This window comes from Channa argus, chromosome 5, assembly GCF_033026475.1.
Source record: "Channa argus isolate prfri chromosome 5, Channa argus male v1.0, whole genome shotgun sequence".
Lineage (NCBI taxonomy): Eukaryota > Metazoa > Chordata > Actinopteri > Anabantiformes > Channidae > Channa > Channa argus.
Genome location: NC_090201.1, coordinates 19,289,511 through 19,303,974, shown reverse-complemented (window position 1 = coordinate 19,303,974; position 14,464 = coordinate 19,289,511). Strand labels below are relative to the sequence as shown.

At 41.4% G+C, this 14,464-nt stretch overlaps 1 protein-coding gene across 1 annotated transcript in view; it reads right to left on the bottom strand.

Moving 5' to 3' along the window:
- LOC137128167 (neurexophilin-4) overlaps positions 1-1,768 on the bottom strand; it is a 41,674-nt gene extending 39,906 nt beyond the window's left edge. The window contains exon 1 of the mRNA XM_067505963.1: positions 1,629-1,768. Within this exon, the coding sequence (XP_067362064.1) occupies positions 1,629-1,682 (54 nt within the window). The 5' untranslated portion in view covers positions 1,683-1,768. The remainder of the gene's footprint in view (positions 1-1,628) is intronic.
- Between the last annotated feature and the right edge of the window lie 12,696 nt (positions 1,769-14,464).

Sequence of the window (14,464 nt, the reverse complement as noted above, 5' to 3'; positions counted from 1 at the left end):
CACTGCACAGTCACAGAAAACAAACAAGACTGCCCCCCCACCCACCCCATCTTAAAAAAAATGTAAAAAAAAGATCAAACATAATTTCAAATGGCACATTACTGAAAAGCGTGGCTATCATAATCTAATACCAAGTCGATTCTAATACTTGAACCTGAGTTACACTCCTATGTGGAAGAAGCACAGCAGTTCCACTTTCCAGGAGAAATGATTTGCATTCAATCTCCAAAAGAAACGTAGGTGTTATTACCTGTCACAATACAACCTAACCCCAATATGCCAGCAGCCAACAGGGTGTTAAACCACACACACACACCAAACACCCTCCTCATCACCATCTTTGGAGAGAGCACCGGTTACTGTGGACCACTAAGCAATTCTGTTAGCTGTGAAGGTTCCCCACCCGTCCACCCCCTCGGCTCTTTACACTCATAACACTACAATTTGTCACTTGAGTCAAGTGATGTGCTTCTAATAAGACTTGCTTTACACCTCAGGGCTACTTTAAAACTTGTAAAACCAGCTGATTAAAAAGTCAAAGCTTTAACAACATTTGAAAGTGTTGGGTAATTTTTTGCAGCCGTATTTAAAGACTGAGTATGAATCACTGGTTTTCGATGAAAGTCAGTGAGGTCAAAATGATCCATAATAGAAGAGGAGCAGATAAGGGAGGGAAGGAACTGGAAGGAGGATGCGATCAGGAAGGAGCAGAGGATCATGGTGAAAGGTCATGTTTTTATTCTCTTTCATTATTTGCTGAAGGCAGTTACTGAGTGCAGATACAGTGTGTGCTGGGACAGACAGCCTCTATTGTATTCTGTTGTATTGTACTCTGGGGGTCCACATATAATGTGGACATTATTACTGTCAGTGTGAAGCAATCAGGAAAACACTCCAATATAATGAGCATAAACAGCCAAAAAAAAAAAAAAAAGAGAGAGAGAGAGAGAGAGCGAGAGAGCGCGCACATACGGGCGCGCACACATTTATCTGCACATAATCAGCAGCTGCAGCAGCCAAACTAGGCGTACAAACTCTTTGCCACAGCGATGTCGAGATAACGAAACAAGCCAGGGGCGTGTTTAACTTCTGAAGAAAAATTAGAGGAAGTTGCTGGGAGCCTACATAGATAAATAGATAAGGAGAGCTGCATAACTGGGAGTAAAGGGGTAACGCTCCCACAGCAGAAATCTGCGCGCTTGGAGACCAGGCAGAAGTCGCCACACGTCTTCCACGAAGATTAAACAAAAGTAAGAACCACTATATATATATATTTATTTTTTTTGCTGTTTGTTTGAATTCTGAACAGCTGTAATGAAGATGTAATAACTTTAAATCAAGTTCAAACCAGCAAACATCGCAAGGACAGCAGACTTTGCACGGCATCATCAGGTTGTAGTGACGTTAATGTCATTAAACATATCTTCATGAAACAATAAAAACCCTAGTAATTATTGTTTATCAGCTGACTCTAAAAGGAGTTTCTAAAAGAAACTGACTCTAAAAGGGGAAGAGGGCTCTGCTCTCCAAAAGAAGCACCCTAAATCTTAATGGTTTAAAGAAAAAAATATTTTAATTCACTTTTTTTTTTTTTTTTTTTTTGTCACTCGGAATGATAATAAACTTACCTTCTGTAAGATCCACTGGCCGAGGACAACTATGGTCCAACCGAGAACCTGCATGTCACCTTCCTTAGAGCGGACCACCCCGAAAAACTACACGTCTCCCCAGCTGAACATAAATACACACTACGCTGAGTTCAAGCAATCCCAAGTGGCAGACGGCAAGGAAAAAGTGCTGCAAAAGCAGAAAAACACGCTTAAACTTGTGTGTCACGGTGGTTTCTACCGGTAAACTTTGAGCTGCGGCTTCAGTTTCTCCTCTCCGCTTCATGTGGCACATCCATGGTGTCCGCACATGCTGGACGCTTGCTGGAAGTTTACGCGGAGACCAAGTCAGTTTGGAAGATGGAGGCAAAGAGGGGTTCTCATTGAAGATCACCAGCGCTTCTTGTGTTTTGGGATACTGACTGGATGGTTAGGAGAGAGGAGAGAGAAGATCTCTCTCTCACCACTTCCCTCACCCCCCTCCCCCTTCCTCTCTCTCTCTCTCTCTCTCTCTCTCTCTCTCTCTCTATGTCCATGCGCTCGTTACGGCGCACAGCAGCTTTCCTTTACTGGGAGCCACAGTAAGCAAATCTGCAAGTAGATTTGATTTGTGGGCGTTTAGATGATGATAGAAATATTTATTCATTACTCATCAGTGGATCAAGTGACTTAAAATTGTCAATCATTAAGTCATTCATTGAGCAGAGATCCCAAAAATCTTGTCAAATATGAGGAGCTTCTCTTTATTGTATGTGGTAATAAAGAAAAAATCTTCACGTTTTTGATTGTTAGTTGAGAAAACAAAGGTATGTGAAAAGGTCTTCCTTGGCTCTGACAATTTGGATTTCTGTCACAGCAAACAGACAGAAGCAAATGATATCTTACACAGAAAAACAAACTTTGACTTTCATCTAAGTGAGTGTCGGTGATGGAGGCCAACAGCACTAGCTAGCCAGGCTATAAATTCCCAGAAAAACAATTTTGAAATATTAATGTTGCATGGATATATTGGGGCAGCGTGGCCCCACATCTCTCCCTGATGGCCAGTCCCAGCTGCTGCCTGCCTGACTGTGCCACGTTTAACACGCACTGATCTGGGTTGCACACTGTTTGCTTACTGATGCCGGGAGTTTGTCTGTGGCGAAGATCATGTGTGAAAAGATCAGTCTGTCTGTGTAAGCATCCTATAATGCTGTCTATCAGTCATACGTATCTGACTGAGTGACTGACGGACCTCTTTTCTGTATAAGCATAATGTCTGTCGCATAAAGTATGTCCCTTCTGTATAACTGTCTGTCTGAATGACTGACTGAGAAACAGACTGTTTTTCTCTATACACCCTTGTATACAGTACCTGTCTAGCTTGATGTTTTTCCATCTGTTTCCTCGGTCTGTGGCTTCAGCAAATATTTACAGCATGTATACATATTAAGTGCATCAACCTCTCCTTTTTTTTTACCTGTGAACCTGTGATTTGTAGCTGCATGTATGTCCCTCTTCTGTAAAATTATGCCATCCTCTAGATTTGAATATAAATATTAGATTTTGGCCCTAAACCCCAAGACACTGATCTACAGATCAGATAGAGGATGTTCTTGCTCACCTGTGGCAAGTGTGTCCTCACACTTGTGGGGTCGCACTGACAAGGCCAGTGGGTGAGACCGCAGGCCAAAGTGCACACAAGACTGATGAGCTCAGTGGAAGTGAGACTGATACAGTGTTTCACAGATGGAGAGGAGTGTCTGAGTAAAATGAGCTGTTTAGTTGTTCTGTGTTACTATTTATACTGTATATCAACAATCTGCTATCACTTTTTCAAACATGGAGACTCTTTGCAGTCGGTCTGTGGCTCTCACCAGCATGAGGGTGACACAGCACTGCCTCCCTGCGAGGCAAAGAGTCACTGCATGCAGAGGCAAACAATACAGAGCAGACGTGAACAGGGGGACAAGGAGAAGCAGGTGGACTGAAAATAGCTCTGGGTTAATTAGGATGTATACAAAAGGCTTTTCTAATAATACAATGTATCTGTCAAAGCACAATTTCAAGTTTGCAACCATCTTGTGCAAAGTATTGTGTGACCAGTGTCGTCATTTGTATATTTGTTTTGAGTAAAAGTCCACAAAAATGTTTATATTGAACACGTCTACAAACACTGACTTACAACACTTGTAATTCTACACTCTTGTACTCTCTTGTCTGTGTTGGGCGAATTTTAAAAATCAACAATGTTTACTGTTTTAATATCTACTCAAAGCCATAAACCTTCTTCAGCCTTAAGCGAAGTGATGTTGTCCGAATCTCATCACATGGGATATAGAATATAAACTCTGGTCTCAACTGTCACATTCTCTGTTTTTTTTTTTCTTTTCCAAACAACATGGGTGCAGAATACTACAGAATTCAAAGAATTCAAAGATTAATTACAATGTGTTGCACAAGATTTTACTAACAATAACACTACTTAAAATGTACTTTATTATAATTACAATTACATTATTCATTGTGCCCATTAGGATTAGCTTTTCCGTTGGTTTTTGTCAGTCTTCCAGCGGCTGTAAATCAGCGTGTTACACCCATTGCTTCATCTTCAGTAGACCATGAAACCCTGTCTATCAAACACAGCAGGTCTCAAAGAATGTGACTATTTCCCATTTTCATCACCACCCTGCATTCAATCTACTGTCTGTGATTTGTATGGCCACAGTACGCTCTGTGCTCCAGTTTCCTTTAATTTGTGCAAGAAGAGCTGCTGGTGTGAGTGCAATTTCTGATCCACATTGGAAGTGGCAGGTGAATTTTGCCCAGCTGCTCCCCTTCTCTGTTCCACTTAGCAACGACGCTCCTGTTCAGAGTCACTCGGTCACTGCATGGTTATAGTAAATGAATGAACATGCTCCGAGCAACAGTCGAGTGCATCTGCTTTTACAAATATCATCCTCACATTACCATCCCTCTTTTTCTCTCCCCAAATGTCAGGAGAAAGTGTCGTCTTTTCCAAAACTGTGCTCTTAAAGTCTGCTTGTCTGTTTATCACCTGTATGCTAGAAAACACATTACAATTAAAGTATTAGAAAGACAATATATTACAGAAAAAAGTTGATAAGTAAGTCTACACACATTTACCAATCATGAGGAACAGTAGGAAATATGTAGAGAGGATGAAACAGAAAGTGAAGGATGTAAAATCGTTAATCAAGACAAAGGAGCAGAGACTCAATACTGATAATTTTGTCTCCTGATGTTTTTTTTCCTATAATAAACCAAGAAAACTTAATAAAGCTATGTAAAAGTCACTTTATAGGGGGTGGCTGTGGCTCAGTTCGTAAGGCAGTCGTCCACGGACCACAGGGTCAGTGGTTCGATCCCCAGTCCCGGGTATATTTCAAAGTGTCTCTGCGCAAGACACTGAACCCCCAACAGCCCATTCCCATCCACAGCTATGCAGTGCTGGTCCAAGCCTGGTAGAAATTGGGGACAGTCAGGAAGGGCATCTGGAGTAAAAACTGTGCAAAATCAGAGACCCTGAACTCACAGGATAAGCTGAAAGAACAAAAATGAAAAACAAAAATCACATTATACCCATAAGCAGAAGACCATGCTGTACATGGTGCACACTAGGGGATATGGTATTGCAAAATCCTAATTTTTCAGTCAAAAAAAAGAATAATTGAGGAGGCATTACATTTACTTCAAAACAAATCAGCTTCTCCAAATTATTATAATTATAACTTCTCAGAGGATGATTGTTACTCAACAATCAGTGTGATTATGTTTTTTTCACTCTCTGTGATAGTGATAGTTGCAGGAAACAGGGGATTTTCATATGACTTTGCTAATCATGTGCTTCTCCAAAGACTATTATTGCCTCTGGCTTCATGTTGTTTTTTACTGGCAACAGTCCCCAGCAGAAACAGAAACCTGTAGGGTGAAAAGACTAGCTGCTCAATGTGAACAGGTTATAGTATATATTCTAATTACTGTATGATCTCTATAACATGTCTGTATTCAGAGTAGTCCTGACGTGTAGTGTTTTGCATCGGCTCCATCATTAGCTACCTAACCCTAAGGCGCATTATAGATACACTCATGTTGGAACAGCAGGTCGATGAATGTAGAGGAAAATACTGGAGGAAGTAACAGATAAATATGTGGTAAGGTGGAGGTGGAGAAGGTACAAAAGAAAGAATATGACACGAAATCACCCTGCTGTCACATAAACAATGTGTCTGGGAAAGAATGCACACAATGCAGTAGATACATTCAAATTATAAAGCGCAATTGGATTAAAGTGTAGAGCTGCAAAACACTCGAATGTGCCATCCACTACAGTCCCTTATCTTCTTAATAAGGTAAAACACTTATAGAGAACACTTATAGAGAATAATTCTAAGTAATTGCAATCATAAATGGACAAAGGAAAAATATAATTAGCTGTGCGCTTTTGACATTTTTTGAAAAGTTGGAATTTTAATGCCAAAAATAGAAGGCCGTGCATTCAAGGAAAACATGACAGCAGAAAAAATGTGAGGAAAAAAACAGTCAGGCTGAATGACAGATTCATTGCCATTGCATGAGCAGCTCTGGTACATTCACAATTACACTGCTCAGTCTCACAAACACACACACACACACAGACACACACCTGCTAACACATACGTGGAAGCACAGATCCTGGGGTGTGTAACTCGGGGGTTAAGGAACACAATGACAAGAGGTCACCTGGCAGTAATGGAGCCTTTTGTGTGTGGAAATAGTAATTTCCCTGTGTAGTCTCGGGGTATCACAGCAGTGATATGAAGGCCTGTCATTTTGTTTTCCTTTCTATCGATTTTAGAAAGGAGAACGTGTGGGAAGGAGGAACGATGAGAGAACCACCGGAGAAGAGCAGTGTGCCTGTTGCAAGTGTTAGGACTGTGCCATTGTCATTCAAATGTTTTGTTGCAGGAAGGGAATTTGAGATGAGAATGGGAGATGAGCACTAATGGGGAGCAAAGGGAGAAGTGGAATAATTGGATTTGATTACGTCTGTCTGGCAGGACAGGACAGGACAGGACAGGACATAATATGCATCTGGAGTTATTTTGACAGTGTGGATGACTCTGCGAGGTTGGTGCGAACTTTTGCAATGGGTATCGAGCGAGACATTTAGCCTTGCTAGCACTTTGTCAGTTGGCTTGTTAGTTCACTACTTTGGTTTATACAGAAAAACATCATTAACTCTTGTTTGGACTGACATGGGTTCCCCTAAGCTTGTCTTTAGCACCACCAGCAGGTGTGCTTTTATAAACCATAGGAAACATTGTCACGTATTTTCATGTACAGTAATATGTGTTTAGTGTGTTCCCATGGTGTTTCCCCATACTGAGTCAGATGAAATGTAATGTATGAGTCCAGTTGTCACCATACAAGCACCTTTGGGCCCTCCATTTGTAAGACATAAGACCAAACAACAAATTACATAAAAAATGTCCCTTTGCTGTGACATTTGCAAGGGAAACTGTGTAAATTCAGGATTCACATCACAAAATAATCTACCAGGAAAGTGAGTGAGGCATGCACAGGGTCTTGCATGATGACTGGTTTTGCTGTCACACAAAGGTTGAGCCAGGTTGCAGGATGCTGCTGCATTTCTTTGCCAGTACCCTCTCCGTTAAGACCCCTTCGGCCTCTCCAGATGAGCAGCCCGTCTGACGGTGACCTTTGTCCTTTTTAATTTAAAGTAGCAAGTAATTACCACACATCTTGTTGTGAATACACTTTTTGAAAATCTTTACATCTTAGGTCAGCTCTTTGAATGTTGCTGTAAACTCTTTTCTTCTGCCACACAGACAGAAAGGTCTTTATGTCAGAAGGCAAAATTTGATTTCAGAATTTACCCTATTTACCGCTGATATCATCAGACACAGTGTAAAAAGCCTCGGGATGAGCATGAAAAATGAAGGATGAAGCATGGAGTTTACATAGGAATTGGATCCAAGCTGGGTACTCATCGATTTTAGCCCACAGGCATAAAAGAGTAAGTCCACTGCTGAAAGACCCTAAACACTCTGTGACCTAATGTTACTTACACTGATAATGTATAACATCAAACTTACCTGAGAACACACACGTAGTCCATCACTACATCATCATTTGATTTCCACTGTCTTTTTCTTTTGCTAAATATACAGCGGTGACTCAGTGACACCGCGGCTCCATGGGTAAAATGACAGCTGCTACACGACGCTTAAAATGGAACCTCTTTCCTGCCTCTTTCCTATGTGTGTTACATAGTAAGTATGAAAACATATATGTGTGTTACATAGTAAGTTACATAGTTACATAGTACATACATGCAAATCTACTGTAGATTATTATCACTCGGGGCCTTTTGACCAAACTCTAGAATATGAAAGCAGCAATTTGCAACATGAGGTCATTTCCTCTGACTCATTAGTACGTGCTACTGTAAAGAAGGCAAAAGACATGAGCATGTGACAGCCCCGTACAACCCACATTTTCCTGCAATTTCTGTTCCGCAATCAGCTGTGAAGCTAGACGCTGCCATTACTTGCAAGCTGCCTGTTAGCAGTCCTCACAAATTGATTTTGTAAATCTGTCCCCAGCCACATAATATGAGTCATGAAAGTCCCCAAAAAGTTGACATGTGTGAATACACGATCACATATTTACGTCACGCTTCACTTGATTGTCACGACTCAAAAGCACTAATAACGATTATTATCTTTGTTACCTTTGGACCGCAAATGTATTTTCATGTAATAATAACTCCGCTATTAGGGATGTCTGACAAAAACCTCTTTGATGTGTACATTTTCAACGCAGAGCTCTAATGTGGTCAGAGCATCTGTTCCCAAAGCTGCAAAATGATTTATCAAAGGGAACAGGAAGTCTAAAATGTGCCAAACTGTACGATTTAGTCTGGGTCAAGGCTATTAAGGAATTAACAGATAGGTTACATTCTGCTCTTTGAACTTTCTGAGAATTATATTATAAACTATATCAAAAATAAACAACAGGTTACCTAGGGGCTCAGTGGTAGAGCATTACCACTCCGAGCCCGGATAAAGATGGGAGGGTTGTTGCAGGAAGGGTAAACACTCATGCCAAATCAACATGGGGAACATTCCGCTGTGGCGACCCCTGAAGGGACAAACCAAAAGCTGTTGACTTTGAAACAAAAAATAAACTATACCATTACATGGGATGAAATATTTCCCCTTTAAAGAAACAGGCTGTACTGTAAGTGAAAAGAAATTCTTAGTTAAAGCAAACCAATAATAAAAGCTGAGCCTATAGGTTGATGGGGGGAGGGTGGGGGGTGGGGGGGTGAGTGATCATCTAACTGAGGCATGAGCCAGTCATACAGCTTAAATGAAGGGGCTCATTAATGAAGTCAGTGCTCTGTCTGAATGGTGTCCTCCATACAAACAAACAAGTCATTTCTCATGAACTGTTGTGGTTTATGTTATTTTGGCCTCTAAATTCAATGTTCACATAGAGTATACTACATTTTCATTTCCTTTGTTTATCTGTGCAACTTCTCACAGATACTCATTTCTATGAGTGGGAGCACCCCTGCCCTCAGCGCTCTGCCACATACAAATACAAACACACCACCACACAAATGCACAAAACACTGGGAGCAAAAACACACAAATAACTGGAGACGCAGTCCACTGGAGTCGGTTACACTGCTGTTGTTGCAGTGTTGTTATATCAGTAACATTTGGAGATAAAAGTTCCTTTAAGCAACAATGGTTATAAATTACCAAAAATAATCTGGCAGCCAGGAAGCATAGAGGGCCTGTCAGCACTCTGCAACTCCCCATCTGTCACACACACAAACACACACACACACTGTAACAGCAGCATCATGCATCTGCTCTCACCTCCTCCCTCCTCCCTTCTTTCTCACCTTATTAAGATTCATATTCCCGAAAGGTGACTTCTTAGTCGGGCACAGTGACAACCCCCCCACCCCTTGCCACACTGCCCCACAAGCTGCCTGGAGGTATAGACACAGTGACAGGTAGCTCTTTCCTCCCATGGGCCCTGGGCAGGGGCAGAGGCTGGGAGTTGTGTGTGTGTGGTGGGGGGGTGGGGGGGGGATTTCTGTGTGGTATAGCTGACGCAGAGCAGGATTATCAAGTCAAAAATGCCCCCTGTTGATAAGAAGTCTCTGGGGAAGAATGCCTATCTGAGTGCGTTGGGAACTGAAGCCTCTCTTTCCCTCTCACTTGTCTGCTTACTACCCGTGTTGCTCTTGCTCTCTTTCTGTCTGTCACTTTTCTCTCTGAGCTTATCTCCCTCTCACGTCCTACGGCTTGCCATCCTCTTTATCCTCTGACACTCATTCCCCACCTCCTCTCTCTGTTGCACTTCTAACTCTGAGTGCTCCCTCTGCACTCCGACAAATGAATCCAGCCACTTGACTCCTGATCCACCATGCTGTTAGAGCAAATAGTCAGCTCCTCCACAGCAGCCATGTGGAAGGTGGGGGGGGGGGTTAAAGGGGGACCTAGTCTAGTTCCCCTTAGATTGTACTATTTTCAGAAAAGGTTAAAAGTCACTTCTTGGTTTATCTTTCACAGGAGGTGAATTGGCATTGTGTTTACTCTACTTCATCCCACCATATTTACTGTGAATCCTTTAATCATACAGAGTTACAAATTTTTCAACCTTCACCTGATTTTATCTCCCATGATGCTTTCTGCAACTACTACAGAAGAGGCAGTGAAGGCAAATCTTTACGATAATACTGATGCATATGCTGCGGATGGATGCAGGGTCCTGGCTGGTTGTCTAATAGAAGTAATCCAGTGCTTTAACACACAAACTGCCACCATGAATTTACTTGAGGGAGCTGCGTGTGAAAATGCAAATATCTGAGTCATTTGGCCCAGACATTACCAGGACTTCATGCTAAAGCACGCTGCTCTATCCCAGACTGTTGTAAGAATTGTGAAAGTGAGTGAATGGGTGTGTTGACAACATTTCTATAATGTGAATGCAATGGCTTATTATTTTCTTTTTGTCTGGCACGGCTTCATTGTGCTGTAAACAAAACACTGTTTCCTGCAGTCTACCTTTTCTATAACACTGTGCCTCACTGAAATCGAGTGGAGTTTGTCCATGTGCGAACACTCTTGACTCAGACAATCTCCTTCTGTGCGTTACACGTGTGAAACAATTCACATATGAAAAGGCCTAAATGTAGGACTGTCCACATTGGTGTAATCATGGCCAGTTATAAAGAGGCAGTGCTTTAGTTGGTTACAGTATTATTGCACTCTGGAAACACACCAACACTGGCAGGGCAAAATGTGAACAATGAGCAGACAATCACACAGTTTGTATGGTGCTGTAAGTATCCTTCCTTTGCAAAGCACCAATTCCTTGGGAGAGGAGAGCTTGTGAATGGTGCCCGGGGAGCTGATGCTGTCAGGGACATTAGGAGAAGAGGAAAGCCAAGCTGAGGGACTTTACCTAAGGTTCTGGTTGGTGGCACTCATCAGGTGAGGTGTTTAATGAGGCAGTCCAAGTAGACAGGCAAGGCTAATACCTTCACACCACGATGATTAGTGCGAACCTCCCCTAGGCTGCCAGCTAGAAGCAGGTCTAGTGCCAACCTGGCACTCATTATTACTCTTCAAGCAGGGAGGCAAGAAATTCTTCTTTTTTTTGTGTTTTTTTTTACCTTTTTCCCACAATCTCAATGTACTATACTTCTACACTCCAGGACTCAGGTTATTTTAGTTTACTTTGGTGTGGTTGAACGGCTGTCACATTTTTACTAAGATTTAAAAATACACATAGGACTACTGTAACAGACACTCCGTAACAGTAAAAGTAGCATTTTAATCTTCCCGCCCTTACAAAAACACAGCAGTGAGGCGTGATACTATCTCTGGACTGAACCACACAACAAAAGCCAAGCCAAGCTGCAGTAAAATAATTTGTTGCAAAACGCCAACTATTTTCTCTTGTTTTTGCTACTATGTAATTTGGTTTGGCTTCTAGAGGATTTCTGTGTAAACACAACTGTTTTTCTTTACTACACCACACAGCAGGCTGAAGCTATATATAAGCGTAAGGAATTTTTGCTGTACACTACATCTGGGGTAGAGAAGTGGCTCTATGAGGCTGGTACTCAGTATTTGGGATTTTAAAAAGATCAGATAACAGCAAAAAAAATCCTTGTATTTGGTTTAAGTATTACAATTTATTTGTTTATTATATCAGTCTAAGGGTAATGTAAATCATTTTAATCAAGGAATAATATGAGCAAGGAATAAACATTTTATATACTTTAATGATACTATTAAAATGCCTTTATTTAGATTTTCTTATTTTATAACCCTACTATATGCACCAGGTAAATGTTCCCATTATAAACTCCACTAAATTATAATTCAACCAAATTTAATACAACAGGCAAAGGAAACAAACTAAAGTTAAGAGTTTACATAACAACAGTTGATCACACTTTTTTTGGTGGAGCTAATCAACAGCTTCAGAACAGCTGCTCTGACCTCCGCAGGACAGTGTGCTGGCTGAAAAGTCCACGTGATAACAACGTCTGTATACTGGGCCCATGGCTGCCTCGTGAATTGTGGTTCAAAAGGGAAAACAAAAACACCCACTGCAAATTCACGTCAGAAAATGCTGCTAACGATGGTCCAGTGTTTTTTTTCTCCTTACTATTTAAAACAAAGGCTCTGAGCCCTCAACATCATGTGGCACAAGCAATTAAATGTGTTTGCATGAGTGAAAAAAATCTTTTGACTGGAGATGTTTTTTACACAGAGAACTGTATACCATACTGAAATAGCAAAGGGAGAAAGAGGCAAAGGAAGGAAGTACTAGAGAACAAAATCTTCAAATATTTTTGTTACGTTTTTTTTTTTTTTTTTAAAGCTGACAGCTGCAGTCAGTTTCTATGTGAAACACTGTACTCGGTGCAGTGTCAATGTCAGTGGCAGCTTCACACTGCAAGGACCATGAATTTATCATGATCGACCACAGATGGAAGCTCACTCAAAATGTCAAAGCTTTTGTTGCTAACTACAGCAGTACCGCATTTCTACAGAGCACGTAATTATGGAGACACCACTGCCTTCCCAAACACTCCCTCACAGCATGCATAAAGTTCATTAACATGCATCGTCCAAAGTGGGCTACAATGCTTAGGTCCTGTCCTTCATTTTGAGATGTGAATGGAGTACGATGGGGCAGGAGATGGCATGTTCCAGACATGGGCTGTGGCTCTTAATGAGCTCCACCGTGCCTTTGCACCAGTGCAAGGCTGGGCTTCCCTTACAGTAGATAGCATCCTGGGAGCTCGTTAAGAAGCAGTCCTGTTAAAACAATCATCCAGCAGCAGTCATCTCCTCCATTTTTCTGTGTATATATTTACAATATGTCACACCCCTTTCTTCTCATTGCCACAGTCTTTTTCTGCTTTGTTTTTACTCCTCACAGTAGCTTCTTTCCCCACTTGCCTTACTACCTTTTCCTTAAGTCCACATCACCTGTTATTCAAGCATTTTGCTTAGATTCCCCTGGAGCAGAGTTACATGACGATAGCGATGGCTTCCCTGGGGAGCAGATTCCCAGTCTGACATGTTTAAGAGGGATCCGAATGACAGGAGGAGGAGAAGGGAAGAGAGCAGGAACGAATGAAGCTTACATTTTTACTCCTGAGAGATGGTCAGAGTGGACAAAGAAACAATGTTTGTAGATGTATTTGCAAATGAGAATAAAACTGAGAATTGGGAAAATGATGGCCTTTATCCAGAAACCTTGTCTCCAAAACATGACACCAATTCATTTGTCACCAATCTGCATTAGGGATTAACATTCAGGACCAAATGTTTGTGCAAATCTAGGTTATATGTGATCTGTGGTCTGTTATTTTTGTGTCCCACTAGCAGATGGGTGGTTGATATCAGTGACATCCCTGTGCATTCAAAGGACTGACTGTTTTGGAATAAGTTAGCTTGGTGCAGGGGCTGGAGGTGAGAGAAGGCAGCTAGCCTCCAGCAAAATGGGAGGGATGTGTCCAAAGATAAATCCAAAAATTGTCTTATTAACATATTTTGTCAAATAGGTCTGAACTCAGGAATCACCTGGGTGTGTTTCTGAGACAGTGTGTGAACTGTGAGGACATGATAAGTTATTTTGCGGTTTGGCTGTTTGGTAAAACAAGCAGAAATAACCAAGTTTACCTTTTGTCTAAAGGCTGAGCTTATTCTTTATGTAACTTTATTCAAAACAAGCTTAAGGTTAAAATAGCTTCTATGTGAACCAGTGAGACAGTTATAAGGATGCTTGCAATCAGACACACAAAGTCCAGGTTGAACTTTGTAATATTGTATAAGTTTTTGACAGGTAATGCTAATAAATAAGAACATTTTAAGTATCATTAAATACAAACAGATTAGCTGGGGCAACCACAGGTAAGTTAGACTGCAGCGTCCACTTCTTCCAGCCTGAGTTCAAACCTATTATCCCCAACAATTCCTCCAAATTAAAATACTTTGTCATTTGGCTGCTGGTGCAACAGAGAACATTTCTGTCCACAGCCAACCAGAACAGCAGTGATGCTGGTCGAGGTCACAGGTGAAACAGGCTTTAAAATGTCATTCGGAGAGGACGGCAAAACATTTCTTTCCAGCCTGAAGTTTCTACTTCGACCTCATTCCAGTGGCACTACAACCACGTCACACATTTACCACCTTTGATCCCACATCTCTGTTGTGAGGATGAAAAAAATAAACCGAAGGAAATTCTGTGTCACTGAAAACAAATTCCTTATGTTTTCAACGTTATCACAGCTTCATATGGTGGAT